The 23,075-nt window shown below is 48.4% G+C and overlaps 1 protein-coding gene across 8 annotated transcripts in view; it reads left to right on the forward strand.

Moving 5' to 3' along the window:
• Positions 1-21,468, forward strand: part of LOC112223358 (myocardin) — a 167,781-nt gene extending 146,313 nt beyond the window's left edge. For 4 of the 8 annotated variants that reach the window (XM_024386346.2, XM_024386347.2, XM_024386348.2 and 1 more), the window contains 10 exons: positions 10,780-10,994; positions 16,380-16,475; positions 16,597-16,913; positions 17,051-17,207; positions 17,413-17,937; positions 18,045-18,545; positions 18,877-19,020; positions 19,362-19,490; positions 19,823-19,880; positions 20,173-21,468. In XM_024386346.2, coding sequence (XP_024242114.2) covers positions 10,780-10,994; positions 16,380-16,475; positions 16,597-16,913; positions 17,051-17,207; positions 17,413-17,937; positions 18,045-18,545; positions 18,877-19,020; positions 19,362-19,490; positions 19,823-19,880; positions 20,173-20,777 — 2,747 coding nt within the window. In that variant the 3' untranslated portion in view covers positions 20,778-21,468. The remainder of the gene's footprint in view (positions 1-10,779; positions 10,995-16,379; positions 16,476-16,596; positions 16,914-17,050; positions 17,208-17,412; positions 17,938-18,044; positions 18,546-18,876; positions 19,021-19,361; positions 19,491-19,822; positions 19,881-20,172) is intronic. The other 4 variants (XM_024386350.2, XM_024386351.2, XM_024386352.2 and 1 more) reach the window with 4 other exon arrangements.
• The last annotated feature ends 1,607 nt before the right edge of the window (positions 21,469-23,075 follow it).

The raw sequence follows: 23,075 nt of genomic DNA on the forward strand, positions 1-23,075 counted from the left end.
CCTCAATTACCTCCTACCCCTGCATATCGACTGTAACTGGTACCCCTTGTATATACAGTATCTACCTCAATTACCTCCTACCCCTGCATATCGACTGTAACTGGTACCCCTTGTATATACAGTATCTACCTCAATTGCCTCGTACCCCTGCATATCGACTGTAACTGGTACCCCTTGTATATACAGTATCTACCTCAATTACCTCCTACCCCTGCATATCGACTGTAACTGGTACCCCTTGTATATACAGTATCTACCTCAATTACCTCCTACCCCTGCATATCGACTAACTGGTACCCCTTGTATATACAGTATCTACCTCAATTACCTCCTACCCCTGCATATCGACTGTAACTGGTACCCCTTGTATATACAGTATCTACCTCAATTGCCTCGTACCCCTGCATATCGACTGTAACTGGTACCCCTTGTATATACAGTATCTACCTCAATTACCTCCTACCCCTGCATATCGACTAACTGGTGCCCCTTGTATATACAGTATCTACCTCAATGACCTCCTACCCCTGCATATCGACTAACTGGTGCCCCTTGTATATACAGTATCTACCTCAATGACCTCCTACCCCTGCATATCGACTGTAACTGGTACCCCTTGTATATACAGTATCTACCTCAATTACCTCGTACCCCTGCATATCGACTGTAACTGGTGCCCCTTGAATATACAGTATCTACCTCAATTACCTCGTACCCCTGCATATCGACTGTAACTGGTGCCCCTTGTATATACAGTATCTACCTCAATTACCTCCTACCCCTGCATATCGACTAACTGGTGCCCCTTGTATCTACCTCAATTACCTCCTACCCCTGCATATCGACTAACTGGTACCCCTTGTATATACAGTATCTACCTCAATTACCTCCTACCCCTGCATATCGACTGTAACTGGTACCCCTTGTATATACAGTATCTACCTCAATTACCTCCTACCCCTGCATATCGACTGTAACTGGTACCCCTTGTATATACAGTATCTACCTCAATTACCTCCTACCCTGCATATCGACTGTAACTGGTGCCCCTTGTATATACAGTATCTACCTCAATTACCTCCTACCCCTGCATATCGACTAAACTGGTGCCCCTTGTATATACAGTATCTACCTCAATTACCTCCTACCCCTGCATATCGACTGTAACTGGTACCCCTTGTATATACAGTATCTACCTCAATTACCTCCTACCCCTGCATATCGACTAACTGGTGCCCCTTGTATATACAGTATCTACCTCAATTACCTCCTACCCTGCATATCGACTAACTGGTACCCCTTGTATATACAGTATCTACCTCAATTACCTCCTACCCCTGCATATCGACTGTAACTGGTGCCCCTTGTATATACAGTATCTACCTCAATTACCTCCTACCCCTGCATATCGACTGTAACTGGTGCCCCTTGTATATACAGTATCTACCTCAATTACCTCCTACCCCTGCATATCGACTGTAACTGGTGCCCCTTGTATATACAGTATCTACCTCAATTACCTCCTACCCCTGCATATCGACTGTAACTGGTGCCCTTGTATATACAGTATCTACCTCAATTACCTCCTACCCCTGCATATCGACTAACTGGTACCCCTTGTATATACAGTATCTACCTCAATTACCTCCTACCCCTGCATATCGACTGTAACTGGTGCCCCTTGTATATACAGTATCTACCTCAATTACCTCCTACCCCTGCATATCGACTGTAACTGGTGCCCCTTGTATATACAGTATCTACCTCAATTACCTCCTACCCCTGCATATCGACTGTAACTGGTACCCCTTGTATATACAGTATCTACCTCAATTACCTCCTACCCCTGCATATCGACTGTAACTGGTACCCTTGTATATACAGTATCTACCTCAATTACCTCCTACCCCTGCATATCGACTGTAACTGGTACCCCTTGTATATACAGTATCTACCTCAATTACCTCCTACCCCTGCATATCGACTAACTGGTACCCCTTGTATATACAGTATCTACCTCAATTGCCTCCTACCCCTGCATATCGACTGTAACTGGTGCCCCTTGTATATACAGTATCTACCTCAATTACCTCCTACCCCTGCATATCGACTGTAACTGGTACCCCTTGTATATACAGTATCTACCTCAATACCTCCCCTGCATATCGTATGGTGCCCCTTGTATATACAGTATCTACCTCAATTACCTCCTACCCCTGCATATCGACTGTAACTGGTGCCCCTTGTATATACAGTATCTACCTTTACCTCCTACCCCTGCATATCGACAACTGGTATTGTATATACAGTATCTACCTCAATTACCTCCTACCCCTGCATATCGACTAACTGGTACCCCTTGTATATACAGTATCTACCTCAATTACCTCCTACCCCTGCATATCGACTGTAACTGGTGCCCCTTGTATATACAGTATCTACCTCAATTACCTCCTACCCCTGCATATCGACTAACTGGTGCCCCTTGTATATACAGTATCTACCTCAATTACCTCCTACCCCTGCATATCGACTAACTGGTACCCCTTGTATATACAGTATCTACCTCAATTACCTCCTACCCCTGCATATCGACTGTAACTGGTACCCCTTGTATATACAGTATCTACCTCAATTACCTCCTACCCCTGCATATCGACTGTAACTGGTGCCCCTTGAATATACAGTATCTACCTCAATTACCTCCTACCCCTGCATATCGACTGTAACTGGTGCCCCTTGTATATACAGTATCTACCTCAATTACCTCCTACCCCTGCATATCGACTAACTGGTGCCCCTTGTATATACAGTATCTCCCTCTTTACCTCCTACCCCTGCATATCGACTGTAACTGGTGCCCCTTGTATATACAGTATCTACCTCAATTACCTCGTACCCCTGCATATCGACTAACTGGTACCCCTTGTATATACAGTATCTACCTCAATTACCTCCTACCCCTGCATATCGACTGTAACTGGTACCCCTTGTATATACAGTATCTACTGGTACCCCTTGTATATACAGTATCTACCTCCTACCCCCCCTGCATATCGACTGTAACTGGTGCCCCTTGTATATACAGTATCTACCTCAATTACCTCCTACCCCTGCATATCGACTGTAACTGGTGCCCCTTGTATATACAGTATCTACCTCAATTACCTCCTACCCCTGCATATCGACTGTAACTGGTACCCCTTGTATATACAGTATCTACCTCAATTACCTCCTACCCCTGCATATCGACTGTAACTGGTACCCCTTGTATATACAGTATCTACCTCAATTACCTCCTACCCCTGCATATCGACTGTAACTGGTACCCCTTGTATATACAGTATCTACTTCAATTACCTCCTACCCTGGTGCCCCTGCATATCGACTAACTGGTGCCCCTTGTATATACAGTATCTACCTCAATTACCTCCTACCCCTGCATATCGACTGTAACTGGTACCCCTTGTATATACAGTATCTACCTCAATTACCTCCTACCCCTGCATATCGACTAACTGGTACCCCTTGTATATACAGTATCTACCTCAATTACCTCCTACCCCTGCATATCGACTGTAACTGGTACCCCTTGTATATACAGTATCTACCTCAATTACCTCCTACCCCTGCATATCGACTGTAACTGGTACCCCTTGTATATACAGTATCTACCTCAATTACCTCCTACCCCTGCATATCGACTGTAACTGGTGCCACTTGTATATACAGTATCTACCTCAATTACCTCCTACCCCTGCATATCGACTGTAACTGGTGCCCCTTGTATATACAGTATCTACCTCAATTACCTCCTACCCCTGCATATCGACTAACTGGTACCCCTTGTATATACAGTATCTACCTCAATTACCTCCTACCCCTGCATATCGACTGTAACTGGTACCCCTTGTATATACAGTATCTACCTCAATTACCTCCTACCCCTGCATATCGACTGTAACTGGTGCCCCTTGTATATACAGTATCTACCTCAATTACCTCCTAGCCCTGCATATCGACTGTAACTGGTGCCCCTTGTATATACTTACTTTTTTAAAACTCTATATTGTTGGTTTAAGGGCTTATTTTTCTATGTTCTTTCTCTCTGCGTTGTTGGCAAGGGTCCGTTAAATAAGCATTTCACTGTTAGTCCACACCTGTCGTTTACGAAGCATGTGACAAATTGTCACGTATACTCCCTCTCTGGCCTCTAGGTCGCCAGACTGCTGATTATTACGCACACCTGTCACCATCGTCACACGCACCAGCACTTAATGACACTCACCTGGACTCCATCACTCCCCTGATTACCTTTCCTATATATGTCACTCCCTTTGGTTCCTTCCCTATATATGTCACTCCCTTTGGTTCCTTCCCTATATATGTCACTCCCTTTGGTTCCTTCCCTATATATGTCACTCCCTTTGGTTCCTTCCCTATATATGTCACTCCCTTTGGTTCCTTCCCTATATATGTCACTCCCTTTGGTTCCTTCCCTATATATGTCACTCCCTTTGGTTCCTTCCCTATATATGTCACTCCCTTTGGTTCCTTCCCTATATATGTCACCCCTTTGGTTCCTTCCCTATATGTGTCTCCCTTTGGTTCCTTCCCTATATATGTCACTCCCTTTGGTTCCTTCCCTATATCTGTCACTCCCTTTGGTTCCTTCCCTATATCTGTCACTCCCTTTGGTTCCTTCCCTATATCTGTCACTCCCTTTGGTTCCTTCCCTATATCTGTCACTCCCCTTTGGTTCCTTCCCTATATCTGTCACTCCCTTTGGTTCCTTCCCTATATATGTCACTCCCTTTGGTTCCTTCCCTATATATGTCACTCCCTTTGGTTCCTTCCCTATATCTGTCACCCCTTTGGTTCCTTCCCTATATCTGTCACTCCTTTGGTTCCTTCCCTATATATGTCACTCCCTTTGGTTCCTTCCCTATATCTGTCACTCCCTTTGGTTCCTTCCCTATATCTGTCACTCCCTTGGTTCCTTCCCTATATCTGTCACTCCCTTTGGTTCCTTCCCTATATATGTCACTCCCTTTGGTTCCTTCCCTATATCTGTCCTTTTGGTTCCTTCCCTATATCTGTCACTCCCTTTGGTTCCTTCCCTATATCTGTCACTCCTTTGGTTCCTTCCCTATATCTGTCACTCCCTTTGGTTCCTTCCCTATATCTGTCACTCCCTTTGGTTCCTTCCCTATATCTGTCACTCCCTTTGGTTCCTTCCCTTTATCTGTCACTCCTTTGGTTCCTTCCCTATATCTGTCACTCCCTTTGGTTCCTTCCCTATATCTGTCACTCCCTTTGGTTCCTTCCCTATATATGTCACTCCCTTTGGTTCCTTCCCTATATATGTCACTCCCTTTGGTTCCTTCCCTATATCTGTCACTCCCTTTGGTTCCTTCCCTATATCTGTCACTCCCTTTGGTTCCTTCCCTATATCTGTCACTCCCTTTGGTTCCTTCCCTTATCTGTTCCTTCCTTCCCTATATCTGTCACTCCCTTTGGTTCCTTCCCTATATCTGTCACTCCCCCTTTGGTTCCTTCCCTATGTCTGTCACTCCCTTTGGTTCCTTCCCTATATATGTCACTCCCTTTGGTTCCTTCCTTCCCTCCTTTGGTTCCTTCCCTATATCTGTCACTCCCTTTGGTTCCTTCCCTATATATGTCACTCCCTTTGGTTCCTTCCCTATATCTGTCACTCCCTTTGGTTCCTTCCCTATATCACTCCCTTTGGTTCCTTCCCTATATCTGTCCTCCCTTTGGTTCCTTCCCTATATCTGTCACTCCCTTTGGTTCCTTCCCTATATCTGTCACTCCCTTTGGTTCCTTCCCTATATCTGTCACTCCCTTTGGTTCCTTCCCTATATCTGTCACTCCCTTTGGTTCCTTCCCTATATCTGTCACTCCCTTTGGTTCCTTCCCTATATATGTCACTCCTTTGGTTCCTTCCCTATATCTGTCACTCCCTTTGGTTCCTTCCCTATATCTGTCACTCCCTTTGGTTCCTTCCCTATCTGTCACTCCCTTTGGTTCCTTCCCTATATCTGTCACTCCCTTTGGTTCCTTCCCTATATCTGTCACTCCCTTTGGTTCCTTCCCTATATCTGTCACTCCCTTTGGTTCCTTCCCTATATCTGTCACTCCCTTTGGTTCCTTCCCTATATATGTCACTCCCTTTGGTTCCTTCCCTATATCTGTCACTCCCTTTGGTTCCTTCCCTATATCTGTCACTCCCTTTGGTTCCTTCCCTATATCTGTCACTCCCTTTGGTTCCTTCCCTATATCTGTCACTCCCTTTGGTTCCTTCCCTATATCTGTCACTCCCTTTGGTTCCTTCCCTATATCTGTCACTCCCTTTGGTTCCTTCCCTATATCTGTCACTCCCTTTGGTTCCTTCCCTATATCTGTCACTCCTTTGGTTCCTTCCCTATATCTGTCACTCCCTTTGGTTCCTTCCCTATATGGTCACTCCTTTGGTTCCTTCCCTATCTGTCACTCCCTTTGGTTCCTTCCCTATATCTGTCACTCCCTTTGGTTCCTTCCCTATATCTGTCACCCCTTTGGTTCCTTCCCTATATCTGTCACTCCCTTTGGTTCCTTCCCTATATCTGTCACTCCCTTTGGTTCCTTCCCTATATCTGTCACTCCCTTTGGTTCCTTCCCTATATCTGTCACTCCCTTTGGTTCCTTCCCTATATCTGTCACTCCCTTTGGTTCCTTCCCTATATCTGTCACCCCCTTTGTTCCTTCCCTATATATGTCACTCCTTTGGTTCCTTCCCTATATCTGTCACTCCCTTTGGTTCCTTCCCTATATATGTCACTCCCTTTGGTTCCTTCCCTATATATGTCACTCCCTTTGGTTCCTTCCCTATATATGTCACTCCCTTTGGTTCCTTCCCTATATATGTCACTCCCTTTGGTTCCTTCCCTATATATGTCACTCCCTTTGGTTCCTTCCCCAGGCGTTATTGTTTCTGTATCTGTTTCCTGTTGGTGCGCTGTTTGTGTTTTGTTTGTTTATTTATTAAATGTATTCACTCCCTGAACTTGCTTCCCGACTCTCAGTTTACATCGTTACAGAATAACGCCTCACCATCAGGGAGTGTTTTTTGTTTTTGTGTTGGAGGTGACGTCGGGTCTGGGCTCTGCTGCCGGAGCAACAGAGGATGCCTCAGGCGGCTCTTCAGGCTTTCATGCCTCAGCCGGTATATCGGGGTGTCAAGACTCGGTTTTGGCGGTTCAAGCGTCTGTTGCCTCGGTAGGCTCACCAGGCTCCCATGCCACAGCTGGCTCACCAGGCTCCCATGCCACAGCTGGCTCACCAGGCTCCCATGCCACAGCTGGCTCACCAGGCTCCCATGCCACAGCTGGCTCACCAGGTTGGCTCACCAGGCTCCCATGCCACGGCTGGCTCACCAGGCTGGCTCACCAGGCTCCCATGCCACAGCTGGCTCACCAGGCTCCCATGCCACAGCTGGCTCGACAGGCTCCCATGCCACAGCTGGCTCACAAGGCTCCCATGCCACAGCTGGCTCACAAGGCTCCCATGCCACAGCTGGCTCACCAGGCTCCCATGCCACAGCTGGCTCACCAGGCTCCCATGCCACAGCTGGCTCACCAGGCTCCCATGCCATAGCTGGCTCACCAGGCTCCCATGCCACAGCTGGCTCACCAGGCTCCCATGCCACAGCTGGCTCACCAGGCTCCCATGCCACAGCGGGCTCACCAGGCACTGGCGCATCTGGCTGCTTGTCAGGTTCCTGTGCTTCTATGGAGGTGAGCGGTCTGCTCCTGATCTCCGGGAACTTCTCTCTGGTCGGCGTCTTGCAGCTGGAGCCGCGAGTCGGAGAGGGGGTGCTGTTTCGTCTGTTCCTTCTTCGGTGCTCTAGGTCGCCAGGCTCCCGTGCCCCAGCCGGCTCAACAGGTTCCCGCGTTTCGGCAGAGGTGGCCGGTCCACTCCTAATCCACGGGCTCATCCCTGTTGTCAGCGTCCCAGCCGCACGTCAGGGAGGGGGTACTGTCACGTATACGCCCTCGCTGGACTCTAGGTCACCAGACTGCAGATTATTATGTACACCTGTCACCATGGTCACATGCACCAGCGCTTATTGACACTCACCTGGAGACTCATCACCTCCTTGATTACCTGCCCTATATATGTCAGTCCCTTTGGTTCCTTCCCCAGGCGTTATTGTTTCCTGTCGGTGTGCTGTTCGTGTTTCTTGTTTTGTTCGTATATTTATTAAATGTATTCACTCCCTGAACTTGCATCCCGACTATCAGCGTACATCATTACACAAATAAAATGTTATTTTATTTGATAATAGCCCCGTAGTAACTTGTTCTGTCCCTGACTGGGACTAAAGTAGGCAACCCTACTTCTTGAATAGAGAGAGAGAACTGAGACCACAGGGCATACAATTTTGCTAAAACTAATTGAATGTGTCATTGAACTGATTGCGCTTGGGAGTGAGGTGTAGGGTTTCACCCAATGGGACAAACACCCCATGACAGAGTTCTGTAAGATTGCATGGAGGGCAGAATTTGGCCAATAATAACAACAAAAAACCAGAGCAATTCAGTTTTGGAAACATCTCAAATATAATGACCCCCTCGCATATCATTACCAAGCCCAGCAATGCCAAGAGCTGAGAAAAGAAAATAGTCCCCTCATCAAATAGTCCCCTCAACCGTAAGGCTCTCCAGAGGGTAGTGAGGTCTGCACAACGCATCACCGGGGGCAAACTACCTGCCCTCCAGGACACCTACACCACCCGATGCTACAGGAAGGCCATAAAGATCATCAAGGACATCAACCACCCGAGCCACTGCCTGTTCACCCCGCTGCCATCCAGAAGGCGAGGTCAGTACAGGTGCATCAAAGCTGGGACCGAGAGACTGAAAAACAGCTTCTATCTCAAGGCCATCAGACTGTTAAACAGCCACCACTAACATTGAGTGGCTACTGCCAACACACTGTCAATGACACTGACTCTACTCCAGCCACTTTAATCATGGGAATTGATGGGAAATGATGTAAATATATCACTAGCCACTTTAAACAATGCTACCTTATACAATGTTACTTACCCTACATTGTTCATCTCATATGCATACGTTGATACTGTACTCTATATCATCGACTGCATCCTTATGTAATACATGTATCACTAGCCACTTTAACTATGCCACTTGGTTTACATACTTATCTCATATGTATATACTGTACTCGATATCATCTACTGTATCTTGCCTATGCTGCTCTGTACCATCACTCATTCATATATCCTTATGTACATATTCTTTATCCCCTTACACTGTGTATGACAGTAGTTTTTTTTGGAATTGTTAGCTAGATTACTTGCTCGTTATTACTGCATTGTCGGAACTAGAAGCACAAGCATTTCGCTACACTCGCATTAACATCTGCTAACCATGTGTATGTGACAAATAAAATTTGATTTGATTTGAGATTTTGATCCAGCTGGTCCTGGGGCTGAGTTCACAAACCTGTTCTACTAACACACTGAAGCCACAGTCCCCTCATCCAGCTGGTCCTGAGTTCACTAACCTGTTCTACTAACACACTGAAGCCTCGGGACCAGAACATCGAATAAATCAGAATAAACAAAGTTACAACACAATCAAAACAAAACCACATGACCTATTGAGAAACACAATCACAAAGCAAAATGCAGTGCTATCTGGCCCTAAGTCGACAGTACACCATGGAAAACTATTTGACCTATTGACTATTTGAGAGAGATCCAACCAACAGGATATAACAGGTGAGTGCACAAGGCCATGTGTGAAGACAGAGGAGGACACAGAGCGGAGCTGATGGTGTGATTGAAACCAGGGTTGACTCTTGGCAGGTCACATGTTCTCATACTAAAGGAAACACACACACACACACATTACCACCCTCCTCCCCTCTCCTGGCTCTGTCCCAGTGCTAACCTCAGGCTCTGCACCTCCAGATAGCACAGTCTCTCTCAGCTAAACCAATAAAGGCTCTCTGTTCACTATCACTTCAGCCAATCAGGGCTGTGTTTACTGTGAAGAAGAGCAGTGTGTGAATACTGATGATAAACAATAGAGCAGATAGGGACTGTGTTGTACAGAGCAGTGTGTGAATACTGATGATAAACAATAGAGCAGATAGGGACTGTGTTGTACAGAGCAGTGTGTGAATACTGATGATAAACAATAGAGCAGATAGGGACTGTGTTGTACAGAGCAGTGTGTGAATACTGATGATAAACAATAGAGCAGATAGGGACTGTGTTGTACAGAGCAGTGTGTGAATACTGATGATAAACAATAGAGCAGATAGGGACTGTGTTGTACAGAGCAGTGTGTGAATACTGATGATAAACAATAGAGCAGATAGGGACTGTGTTGTACAGAGCAGTGTTGTGGCACACAGGCAGTACACAGACAGGAACATATTGTACATTCACACAGAGACCATATCTTCCACTAACACACAACCCTACAATTTGGGTTTTGTTTTAACCTCTGTAAATATTTAAAGATATGAACTTGTTCATGTTTTAAAATCCTTGAATTCTAAGCCCTCTTTGCCATTTATCTCACCATGTGTCAGGTTTCAGTCGACTGTTTCCCTGTGTGCGATTTAACTGTGTGGTTATCTCTGTAGTGAACCGCGTGAACCACATCAACTTCTCATCACCCCCTCTCCTCCCTCTCTGTCTCTCCCTCTCCCTTCTTTCTCTCTCTCCTCTCGCCCTCTCTCCAGTAAAACATGGGACACTTCCTAAGCAGGAGGACTCGTATGCATTCGAGGAGGACAGCAGCAGTGACAGTCTGTCTCCAGAGCAAATCCACAGTAGCAGTCTGTCTCCAGAGCAACCCCACAGTGACGAGTCCCAGGGGTCCGCATGCCCCTCTTTTGAAGCCATGGGCAGCACCCCCTCCTCCTCCTCATCACCAGCCCTCACTAGACCTAGACAGGTAATCCTCCTCATCACCAGCCCTCACTAGACCTAGACAGGTAATCCTCCTCATCACCAGCCCCCACTAGACCTAGACCGGTAATCCTCCTCCTCCTCACCAGCCCTAGACAGGTAATCCTCCTCCTCCTCACCAGCCCTAGACAGGTAATCTTCCTCCTCCTCCCACTCACCAGCCCTAGACAGGTAATCCTCCTCCTCCTCCTCCTCACCAGCCCTAGACAGGTAATCTTCCTCCTCCTCCTCACCAGCCCTAGACAGGTAATCCTCCTCCTCCTCACCAGCCCTAGACAGGTAATCCTCCTCCTCCTCCTCACCAGCCCTAGACAGGTAATCCTCCTCCTCACCAGCCCTAGACAGGTAATCTTCCTCCTCCTCCTCACCAGCCCTAGACAGGTAATACTCCTCCTCCTCCTCACCAGCCCTAGACAGGTAATCCTCCTCCTCCTCACCAGCCCTAGACAGGTAATCCTCCTCCTCACCAGCCCTAGACAGGTAATACTCCTCCTCCTCCTCCTCCTCACCAGCCCTAGACAGGTAATCTTCCTCCTCCTAGACAGGTAATCCTCCTCCTCCTCACCAGCCCTAGACAGGTAATCCTCCTCCTCCCCCCTCACCAGCCCTAGACAGGTAATCCTCCTCCTCCTCAGGTAATCCTCCTCTACCAGCCCTAGACAGGTAATCCTCCTCCTCCTCACCAGCCCTAGACAGGTAATCCTCCTCCTCACCAGCCCTAGACAGGTAATCCTCCTCCTCCTCACCAGCCCTAGACAGGTAATCCTCCTCCTCACCAGCCCTAGACAGGTAATCCTCCTCCTCCTCCTCACCAGCCCTAGACAGGTAATCCTCTTCCTCCTCACCAGCCCTAGACAGGTAATCCTCCTCCTCACCAGCCCTAGACAGGTAATCCTCTTCCTCACCAGCCCTAGACAGGTAATCCTCCTCCTCCTCCTCCTCACCAGCCCTAGACAGGTAATCCTCCTCCTCCTCACCAGCCCTAGACAGGTAATCCTCCTCCTCCTCACCAGCCCTAGACAGGTAATCCTCCTCCTCCTCCTCACCAGCCCTAGACAGGTAATCCTCCTCCTCCCTCACCAGCCCTAGACAGGTAATCCTCCTCCTACTCCTCACCAGCCCTAGACAGGTAATCCTCCTCCTCCTCCTCCTCACCAGCCCTAGACAGGTAATCCTCCTCCTCCTCCTCACCAGCCCTAGACAGGTAATCCTCCTCCTCCTCACCAGCCCTAGACAGGTAATCCTCCTCCTCCTCCTCACCAGCCCTAGACAGGTAATCCTCCTCCTCCTCCTCACCAGCCCTAGACAGGTAATCCTCCTCCTACTCTCACCAGCCCTAGACAGGTAATCCTCCTCCTACCCTCACCAGCCCTAGACAGGTAATCCTCCTCCTCCTCCTCACCAGCCCTAGACAGGTAATCCTCCTCCTCCTCACCAGCCCTAGACAGGTAATCCTCCTCCTCCTCCTCAGCCCTAGACAGGTAATCCTCCTCCTCCTCACCAGCCCTAGACAGGTAATCCTCCTCCTCCTCCTCACCAGCCCTAGACAGGTAATCCTCCTCCTCCTCCTCACCAGCCCTAGACAGGTAATCCTCCTCCTCCTCCTCACCAGCCCTAGACAGGTAATCCTCCTCCTCCTCCTCACCAGCCCTAGACAGGTAATCCTCCTCCTCCTCACCAGCCCTAGACAGGTAATACTCCTCCTCCTCACCAGCCCTAGACAGGTAATCCTCTCCTCCTCACCAGCCCTAGACAGGTAATCCTCCTCCTCACCAGCCCTAGACAGGTAATCCTCCTCCTCCTCACCAGCCCTAGACAGGTAATCCCTCCTCCTCACCAGCCCTAGACAGGTAATACTCCTCCTCCTCACCAGCCCTAGACAGGTAATCCTCCTCCTCCTCACCAGCCCTAGACAGGTAATCCTCCTCCTCACCAGCCCTAGACAGGTAATCCTCCTCCTCCTCCTCACCAGCACTAGACAGGTAATCCTCTTCCTCACCAGCCCTAGACAGGTAATCCTCCTCCTCACCAGCCCTAGACAGGTAATCCTCTTCCTCACCAGCCCTAGACAGGTAATCCTCTTCCTCACCAGCCCTAGACAGGTAATCCTCTTCCTCAGCAGCCCTAGACAGGTAATACTCCCTCCTCCTCACCAGCCCTAGACAGGTAATCCTCCTCCTCCTCCTCACCAGCCCTAGACAGGTAATGCTCCTCCTCCTCACCAGCCCTAGACAGGTAATCCTCCTCCTCACCAGCCCTAGACAGGTAATCCTCCTCCTCCTCACCAGCCCTAGACAGGTAATCCTCCTCCTCCTCACCAGCCCTAGACAGGTAATCCTCCTCCTCCTCCTCACCAGCCCTAGACAGGTAATCCTCCTCCTCCTCCTCACCAGCCCTAGACAGGTAATGCTCCTCCTCCTCACCAGCCCTAGACAGGTAATCCTCCTCCTCCTCACCAGCCCTAGACAGGTAATCCTCCTCCTCCTCACCAGCCCTAGACAGGTAATCCTCCTCCTCCTCACCAGCCCTAGACAGGTAATCCTCCTCCTCCTCACCAGCCCTAGACAGGTAATACTCCTCCTCCTCACCAGCCCTAGACAGGTCATACTCCTCCTCCTCCTCACCAGCCCTAGACAGGTAATACTCCTCCTCCTCCTCCTCCTCACCAGCCCTAGACAGGTAATCCTCCTCCTCTTCCTTACCAGCCCTAGACAGGTAATCCTCCTCCTCCCCCTCACCAGCCCTAGACAGGTAATCCTCCTCCTCCCCTCACCAGCCCTAGACAGGTAATCCTCCTCCTCCTCACCAGCCCTAGACAGGTAATCCTCCTCCTCCTCACCAGCCCTAGACAGGTAATCCTCCTCCTCCTCACCAGCCCTAGACAGGTAATCCCTCCTCCTCCTCCTCACCAGCCCTAGACAGGTAATACTCCTCCTCCTCCTCACCAGCCCTAGACAGGTAATCCTCCTCCTCCTCACCAGCCCTAGACAGGTAATCCTCCTCCTCACCAGCCCTAGACAGGTAATCCTCCTCCTCCTCCTCACCAGCACTAGACAGGTAATCCTCTTCCTCACCAGCCCTAGACAGGTAATCCTCCTCCTCACCAGCCCTAGACAGGTAATCCTCTTCCTCACCAGCCCTAGACAGGTAATCCTCTTCCTCACCAGCCCTAGACAGGTAATCCTCTTCCTCACCAGCCCTAGACAGGTAATACTCCTCCTCCTCCTCACCAGCCCTAGACAGGTAATCCTCCTCCTCCTCCTCACCAGCCCTAGACAGGTAATGCTCCTCCTCCTCACCAGCCCTAGACAGGTAATCCTCCTCCTCCTCACCAGCCCTAGACAGGTAATACTCCTCCTCCTCACCAGCCCTAGACAGGTAATCCTCCTCCTCCTCACCAGCCCTAGACAGGTAATCCTCCTCCTCCTCCTCACCAGCCCTAGACAGGTAATCCTCCTCCTCCTCCTCACCAGCCCTAGACAGGTAATGCTCCTCCTCCTCACCAGCCCTAGACAGGTAATCCTCCTCCTCCTCACCAGCCCTAGACAGGTAATCCTCCTCCTCCTCACCAGCCCTAGACAGGTAATCCTCCTCCTCCTCACCAGCCCTAGACAGGTAATCCTCCTCCTCCTCACCAGCCCTAGACAGGTAATACTCCTCCTCCTCACCAGCCCTAGACAGGTAATACTCCTCCTCCTCCTCACCAGCCCTAGACAGGTAATACTCCTCCTCCTCCTCCTCCTCACCAGCCCTAGACAGGTAATCCTCCTCCTCTTCCTCACCAGCCCTAGACAGGTAATCCTCCTCCTCCCCCCTCACCAGCCCTAGACAGGTAATCCTCCTCCTCCCCTCACCAGCCCTAGACAGGTAATCCTCCTCCTCCTCACCAGCCCTAGACAGGTAATCCTCCTCCTCCTCACCAGCCCTAGACAGGTAATCCTCCTCCTCCTCACCAGCCCTAGACAGGTAATACTCCTCCTCCTCACCAGCCCTAGACAGGTAATACTCCTCCTCCTCCTCACCAGCCCTAGACAGGTAATCCTCCTCCTCCTCCTCCTCACCAGCCCTAGACAGGTAATCCTCCTCCTCTTCCTCCCTCACCAGCCCTAGACAGGTAATCCTCCTCCTCCTCACCAGCCCTAGACAGGTAATCCTCCTCCTCCCCCCTCACCAGCCCTAGACAGGTAATCCTCCTCCTCCCCCTCACCAGCCCTAGACAGGTAATCCTCCTCCTCCTCTTCCTTACCAGCCCTAGACAGGTAATCCTCCTCCTCCCCCTCACCAGTCCTAGACAGGTAATCCTCCTCCTCCTCCTCCTCAGTCCTAGACAGGTAATCCTCCTCCTCCTCCTCCTCACCAGCCCTAGACAGGTAATCCTCCTCCTCACCACCCCTGAAAGGTAATACCTCCCTCCTGCGGTGGCTGGGAGAACTACAGCATCCTACCCAAGGGTTCTCTAGTGACCGTTGGAACGTGAGTGACTGCTCTTTTCACATTTTACATTCCTCCCTGCCAGTTAGTCTGTCTCACACAGACACAGTGTTTTGCTGGCTACTGCTTCCTGTGTTTTATCATCTGTTACTCCCTGCATTCCACACCCCTCTCCTCACTCTCACTTTGTGGACAGAGATGATGACATCGTTCCCAACAGTCAATAGAAGTTTCTGCCATAAACTGTTTGTTTATTTAAGTGTTAACCGAAAGTCAGCTCGGACTTTAGTACTCAGTTCCTATTTTCAAATGTCAACAATTTTGTTCATTTTTTTCAATAATTTAATTTATTTGGGTTGTCTTTGAATTCGTCTTGTTGTTTTCAGGTTGGCCAACCAATGAATGTAGTTGGCAAAGCTAGTGGACACTATAGTTTCTTGTCGTTTTCTTGGTAGCTAGCTACTATAGTCTATTGTTATGTTTAGGTAGGTTAGCTAGCTAGTAGCTAGACACTATAGTCTCTTGTTGTGTTTTCTAGGTAGCTAGACACTGTAGTCTCTTGTTGTGTTTTCAAGGTAGCTACCTAGTAGCTAGACACTGTAGTCTCTTGTTGTGTTTTCTAGGTAGCTAGCTAGTAGCTAGACACTATAGTCTCTTGTTGTGTTTTCTGGGTAGCTAGCTAGTAGCTAGACACTATAGTCTCTTGTTGTGTTTTCTAGGTAGCTAGACACTATAGTCTCTTGTTGTGTTTTCTAGGTAGCTAGACACTATAGTCTCTTGTTGTGTTTTCTAGGTAGCTAGACACTATAGTCTCTTGTTGTCTTTTCTAGGTAGCTAGACACTATAGTCTCTTGTTGTGTTTTCTAGGTAGCTACCTAGTAGCTGGCATTTTCTGCATTCATGTCTTTCTACTGACTCCCTGGCTGTCTTTGTGTTCCAGGGGTGTCAGAACAGAGACCCGTCTGATCAGAGCCAGGAAGATGGCTTGTCTGTGGCTAACGATAGGCAGTCTGCAGCCCCACCAGCCGTAGTCAACGTAGGAACAGACCCTATACTGTCATAGACCTGTTTATAGACTATGTATCCCATGAGAAAACATCAACTTGTATTGGATTTAATAGTATGTTCCTCACTATTTCTCCCATTTGATTCTACAGTCCAAGACCCCAGACAAGAACCGCCACAAAAAGCCCAAAGACGTGAAGCCTAAGGTGAAGAAGCTGAAGTACCACCAGTACATCCCTCCGGACCAGAAGGCCGAGAAGTCCCCCCCTCCCATGGACTCGGCCTATACCAGGCTCCTGCAGCAACAACAGCTCTTCCTACAGCTGCAGATCCTCAGCCAACAGAAACATGCACACACACATTCACACACACACTCACAGTACACACACTCCCGACATGCCCAACACACACAGCAACGCCAGCATAGCTTCAACTACCAGCCTCTGCACCAGCCGGCCCTAGCCCAGAAGTGAGTAACTCGGATAGGGAGTGGTCTAACCCTAACCCCATGTCTCAGATCTGGCCTTCAATTTACTGAATGTTGCATAATATTGTTGCCTTTTGTGGTGTTTATCTCCCAGAGATCTTCTGTTCCCCTATCTGTAGACAATCCAGTGAGCAGCTGATGGTGTGTACCTCGAGTGTTCCTACTAACACAGTCAACAGTAGCTCCTTGTCTTCAGTGAAGACCACATACTCCGGTCAAACCAACGTCTCATCAGTCAAACCTGCTCCTCTCCCACCTAACCTGGATGACCTGAAGGTAGGTACTCTCTCTCTCCGTAGAGTGAGGGAAATATTCCTTAGTACAAGTTGGAAAGAGAACTCACATACTGTTTTTTCTCTCTCTCCATCCCTCTCTCGCTCTCCCCCTCCTTCCCTCTCTTTCTCCTCTATCCCTCCTCTCTTCTCTCCCTCTCTCCCTCTCTCTCTCTCTCTCTCTCTCTCTCTCTCTCTCCATCCAACAGGTGTCACAGCTCAGACAGCAGCTGCGCATCCGGGGCATGCCAGTCTCAGGAACCAAGATGGCACTCATCGAGAGACTCTGCCCCTTCAAGGACCACACCTCAAGCCCCTCCCATTCAGGCTCCAATGACATCACCACAATCACCTTCCCTGTCACCCCCTCGGGGTCCCTGTCCTCCTACCAGTCCCCCTCCTCCTCCAGCACCCTCTCCCAGGGCGGGTATTACCCCTACCCCAGCACTTCCTCCACCCCACCCATATCCCCCACTTCCTCAGACCTCTCCCTCAGCGGCTCACTCCCAGACAGCTTCAGCGGCATGCCCATGTCCTCCTCGCCACTGTTTTGCATCCAGCCGTCCCCAGGCCAGCTCAGCGCTGAGGAAGGCCAGGGGGGAGGGGGTTTGAGCGGGGTAGGACTGCAGGGAGGGGAGGTTGGAGGAATGGAGCGGGAGAAGGATAAGATTTTGGTGGAAAAACAGAAAGTGATTGAGGAGCTGACGTGGAAGTTGCACCAGGAACAGAGACAGGTGGGTAAACCACACCTACTGTTAACAGTCTGTTGTTCAACAGCTGACCTACTGTTAAGTCTGTTGTTCAACAGCTGACCTACTGTTAACAGTCTGTTGTTCAACAGGTGGAGGAGCTCAAGATGCAGCTGCACAAGAGGAAGCGTTGCCATGGCGCCACACAGGAGGGTGTCCTGGCTCCATCCCAGCCCCACCACCTTCCCCTCCAGCAATCCCCGTCCCTGATGGGGCAGCACTTCTTTGGGGTGACAGTCAAGCAGGAGCCCATGTCCCTCTCCTCCAGCTGCCCCTTCTCCTCCCCCAAGCACCTAAAGAGTCCTCCAATAAGCTGCATGGAGGAGATGGGCCATTGCGGTGCCTCCCTGCCCAGTATGGGGGGCCCTGATGGGCCACGATGCCTGGACCAGACCACCTCCTCTGGAAGTCCCTCAGGCATGTGTGCCTTCCTGAGTCCCCAGTGCTCTCCTGAAGACTCACCCATTACCAAGAAGTCCAACAGCCCCCAGCCTTCCTCCCCCAACAACCCCTACCTGCTGTCACTGCCGCTGGGCAGAGACAGGTGCAGCCAGCCCCTCAACCAGGCCAGCACCAGGCCCTGCAACATGCAGGTATGCCTTAGGCAGTATGTTTGTTACGAGGTAAAAGCCCTTTATATTGTTTGTTGTGACTCTATTCTCAGGGGTCATGATCAGGGGCGCAACTTTGGTTTTAGAAGTGGGGAGGGGGACATTTTCCAGTCGGATATACACTTCAAAAAGTCTACCTGATTCCTCGAAGGCGTCCGTATGGTCCTAAAGCACACCGCTGCCTCGTTTTTGTATCACATTCCAATGATAAAACTGAGGGGGGGGGCAAGAATTCAATTTCTGAATGTGGGGGAGACATGCCCCACGCCCCCTGCGCCCTTGGTCGTGATAGTCACATCTGCTCTCCTAACAGATTCACCAGAAGAATGAAGGCCAGGCTGTAAACTGCTCCTATCCCTCTGACCAGAGAGGGCTTCAGTCAGCGCTCCCCAACTCAGCCGACAACAGCCTGAACCACAGGGTCAACCTTAAGTCCAAGAACCCAAATATGCAGCAGGTGAGAGCTATTATTCTGTCTGAACTTGGTCTGTGACGGATTTACGTGGTTGTGTGTCACATATTCACCCATCACATTTCTGCCTTCCATTCATGTGTTGCTTCTCTCTAAAACTTCCATCATGAGGTTCATGATACTCTTCACAACTCAATCTTTTGAGAAAATGAAGCTGTTCCCAGCTGTTCCCTCCCACTATATCCTTTTGAGCTAGAGATCTCATTTTCTCAGTAACTCCACAACTTTTTTTAAGCATCTTGTTTTAAAAAAAATCAGGATTCGTAGATTAAAGTTTCTTACACTAAATCAAATCAGTAATACAACCTTTTTCGCCTTTCATATAGATACCTATATTGCCCTGTCCCCAGCACGTTGGCCAAAAGTGCCCGGTCTCGTCCCCCGCCTTCTGTAGCTCAGATTCAGCTGCATCCGACTCTAGGCAGCCCCCTTGCTATGAGGATGCAGTCAAGCAGGTAAACTAAATGATACACCAAACTCTGCTCCTGATCATGGCTGGCCAACGCTTTTTGTTTCATTGTTGTAACCTCCAAGGTGTGTCCTCTCTCTCTCTCTCTCTCTCGCTTTGTTTATCCATCCATCACATTGCACCCGTGACCAAGTTTGACTGTTTCTTCAGAGCTGACTGCTGTGTGGTTGTGTTATGTAGAGTTGTGGTTGCCGACAGCAATAACATCAATAGTATATCCATATTACAATCATAATCTTTGGACTGGGTCTAAAGAATTGATAAAAGCACAAATGTAACAAGTCTTATTAACATTTGTATTCTTTTTTTTTTTTTTAGCAACTGACCAGAAGTCAGCAGATGGATGAGCTTCTGGATGTGCTTATAGAGAGTGGAGGTGGGTGAACTGACTCAGAATCAGTCTCAAATGTGTGTGATGTATACAATTGTGTAGTCTTAGAAATTGGGTAGCGATATAGCTGTCAGTGCATGTTGTTGCTATGATTACCAATGACTAATGGCTTAGTACCTGCAGCAATTTAGTCCCCCTTCATAAGGTACTAGTCAGTTTGCCTGCCTACGCACCATCCTTCACCCCTTAGTTAAGTAACTCCAGATTTCCCTCTTACATGGGTATTAAATCACACTCTGTGCTGTGACTCCCCCTCCCCCCATCCTCTTCCTTCAAGAGATACCAGCTAACGCCAGAGAAGAGAGGGAGAGGTCCTCTGTAACCAAAGTTGTGCCTCACATTACAGTGTCCCCTGGAACCACCGACCTTGCCGACCCAAAGTTCCACCGAAGACACTATGAACACCTGTCCCCCTCCCAGCTCAATTACGACCACACAGCCAATCACATTGCAGACAGCCACCTGGAGACCCTGCTGGGAAGCCCTCTAGGCCGAGGGGGTGAGGTCGCCCTTCTCAAGATGGGCGCAGAGGAATCAGGACAGGGAGAGGAGGGGGATATTGGACTAGAGGGCTACCCCGGTCCGAACCACCACCACCAGGACAAACTGCTCTCCAACAGGGGCCTGATGAAAACCCCAACACCTCTATCTCCCATCCACTCCAAAGTGACGTCTGTGGCCGAGGTGCAGGGGATGGTTGGCATGACGTTTAGCGAGTCGCCGTGGGAGACGATGGAATGGCTGGACCTGACGCCCCCGAGCTTGGCTACGGGATTCAGCTCTGTCCCTCCCACCGGGTCAAGCATCTTCAACACAGAGTTCCTGGACGTTACAGACATCAACCTGAATACAGCCATGGACCTTCATCTAGAGCACTGGTGAAACACCGGAGACTAGCAACCTACAAAAATAACAATATTTTATTAATTCAGCAGACTCTCTTTTCCAGAGTGACTTACAGGAGCAATTAGGTGCCTTGCTCTGAGTTTTCACCGAGTCGGCTCAGGGATTCAAACCAGCAACCTTTTGGTTACTGGCCTTACGCTCTTAACGGGCGGGCTACCTGCCAGCCCCCAACACAGCAGGATACATGCTAGCTACCTGGAAAACACAACAAAAGACTATAGTGTCTAGCTACTAGCTAGCTACCTAGAAAACACAACAAGAGACTATAGTGTCTATTAGCTAGCTACCTAGAAAACACAACAAGAAACTATAGTGTCTACTAGCTAGCTACCTATAAAACAGAACAAGAAACTAGTGTCTACTAGCTAGCTACCTAGAAAACGCATCAATAGACTTGTGTCTAGCTACTAGCTAGCTACCTAGAAAACACAAGAGACTGTTGTCTACTAGCTAGCTAGCTACCCAGAAAACACTATAGACTGTAGTGTCTACTAGCTAGCTACCTAGAAAACACAACAAGAAACTATAGTGACTAGCTACCTAGAAAACACAACAATAGACTATAGTGTCTAGCTACTAGCTAGTTACCTAGAAAGCACAACAAGAGACTATAGTGTCTACTAGCTAGCTACCTAGAAAACACAACAAGAGACTATAGTGTCAACCTAGCTACCTAGAAAACACATCAATAGACTCGTGTCTAGCTACTAACTAGGTACCTAGAAAACACAACAAGAAACTATAGTGTCTACTAGCTAGCTACCTAGAAAACACAACAAGAGACTATAGTGTCTACTAGCTGCTACCTATAAAACACAATAGACTGTAGCGTCTACTAGCTAGTTACCTAGAAAGCACAACAAGAGACTATAGTGTCTACTAGCTAGCTACCTAGAAAACACAACAAGAGACTATAGTGTCTAGCCACTAGCTAGTTACCTAGAAAACACAACAAGATACTATAGTGTCTAGCTACTAGCTAGTTACCTAGAAAACACAACAAGAGACTATAGTGTCTAGCTACTACTTAGCTACCTAGAAAACACATCAATAGACTCGTGTCTAGCTACTAACAAGGTACCTAGAAAACACAACAAGAGACTATAGTGTCTACTAGCTAGCTACCTATAAAACACAATAGACTGTAGCGTCTACTAGCTAGCTACGTATAAAACACAACAAGAAACTATGGTGTCTACTAGCTAGCTACCTAGGAAACACAACAAGAAACTATAGTGTCTAGCTACTAGCTAGCTAAGCTACCTAAATACAACAAGAGACTATAGTGTCTAGCTACTAGCTAGCTAAGCTACCTAAACAAAACAATAGACTATAGTAGCTAGCTACCAAGAAAACAACAAGATACTATAGTCTACTAGCTAGCTACCTAGAAAACACAAGAGACTAAGGTAAACTCACCCCATTCTGTACAAATGTGCGCAACCGCGACATTCAAAAGAGGCTGCAAAGAAAACTAATGGGACTGTAGCGAATGTGTTGACTTCAAAATCTGGGGTGTGAACTAGGTTTCTATTCAAGCGTTGATCGACATGGTAATGGCTCTATAATATTGGAGAAAAGTTTAAATAACGAACCATCCGTTACATCGTGACGTGTCATAACGTACAGCACGCATAAAGCTACTATTTCTGTTTTACAATCTCTCTCCACCAGGTGTAGCACTTCTCTCATCGTTTAAAAACAAGACAGGGACGGGGGTAAGGGGGGGATACTTAGTCATTTTTTGCGTCGTCACTGTAAGCGATCACGATTCTCAAAAAAACCTGTTTACCTCTAAGATCACTTTAAAACCGTCCTAAAAACCCGATTCAAATTTGACACAAACCTTCAAATAGGTATGTAATGACATATTATATAAACTCTTTATAGTGTTTTATTGACATTTTAGAGGCGATAAGGTGATACATTGGACAGATTGAGTGGGGGGAAAAGCCATTTTCCCACACGACATCTCTCCTTCTCACTATCACGCATTAGTTTAGCTTCCCCACCCGCCAAAGACCCAAAGGAGCTCTTTGCCTTCTTGAGTCATGCAGAAACGGGCAGCATGGAGGTCATGTCATTGATTGTGTTGGAAAGGGGAGAAATTGTGTTTTACAATGGTATTGACATTACAGTTGATCTGGAAGTATTACATTTTTGGGGGCGCTAAAATAAGGTCAATTGTACGGACCAAGGCGATGTACAAACGTGAGTGAGATTACATTAGTGTCTAGCTAAAGTTACTAGCTAGCTAACGTAAACTTGCGTAAA

This window comes from Oncorhynchus tshawytscha, linkage group LG24, assembly GCF_018296145.1.
Source record: "Oncorhynchus tshawytscha isolate Ot180627B linkage group LG24, Otsh_v2.0, whole genome shotgun sequence".
Classification (NCBI taxonomy): Eukaryota; Metazoa; Chordata; class Actinopteri; order Salmoniformes; family Salmonidae; genus Oncorhynchus; species Oncorhynchus tshawytscha.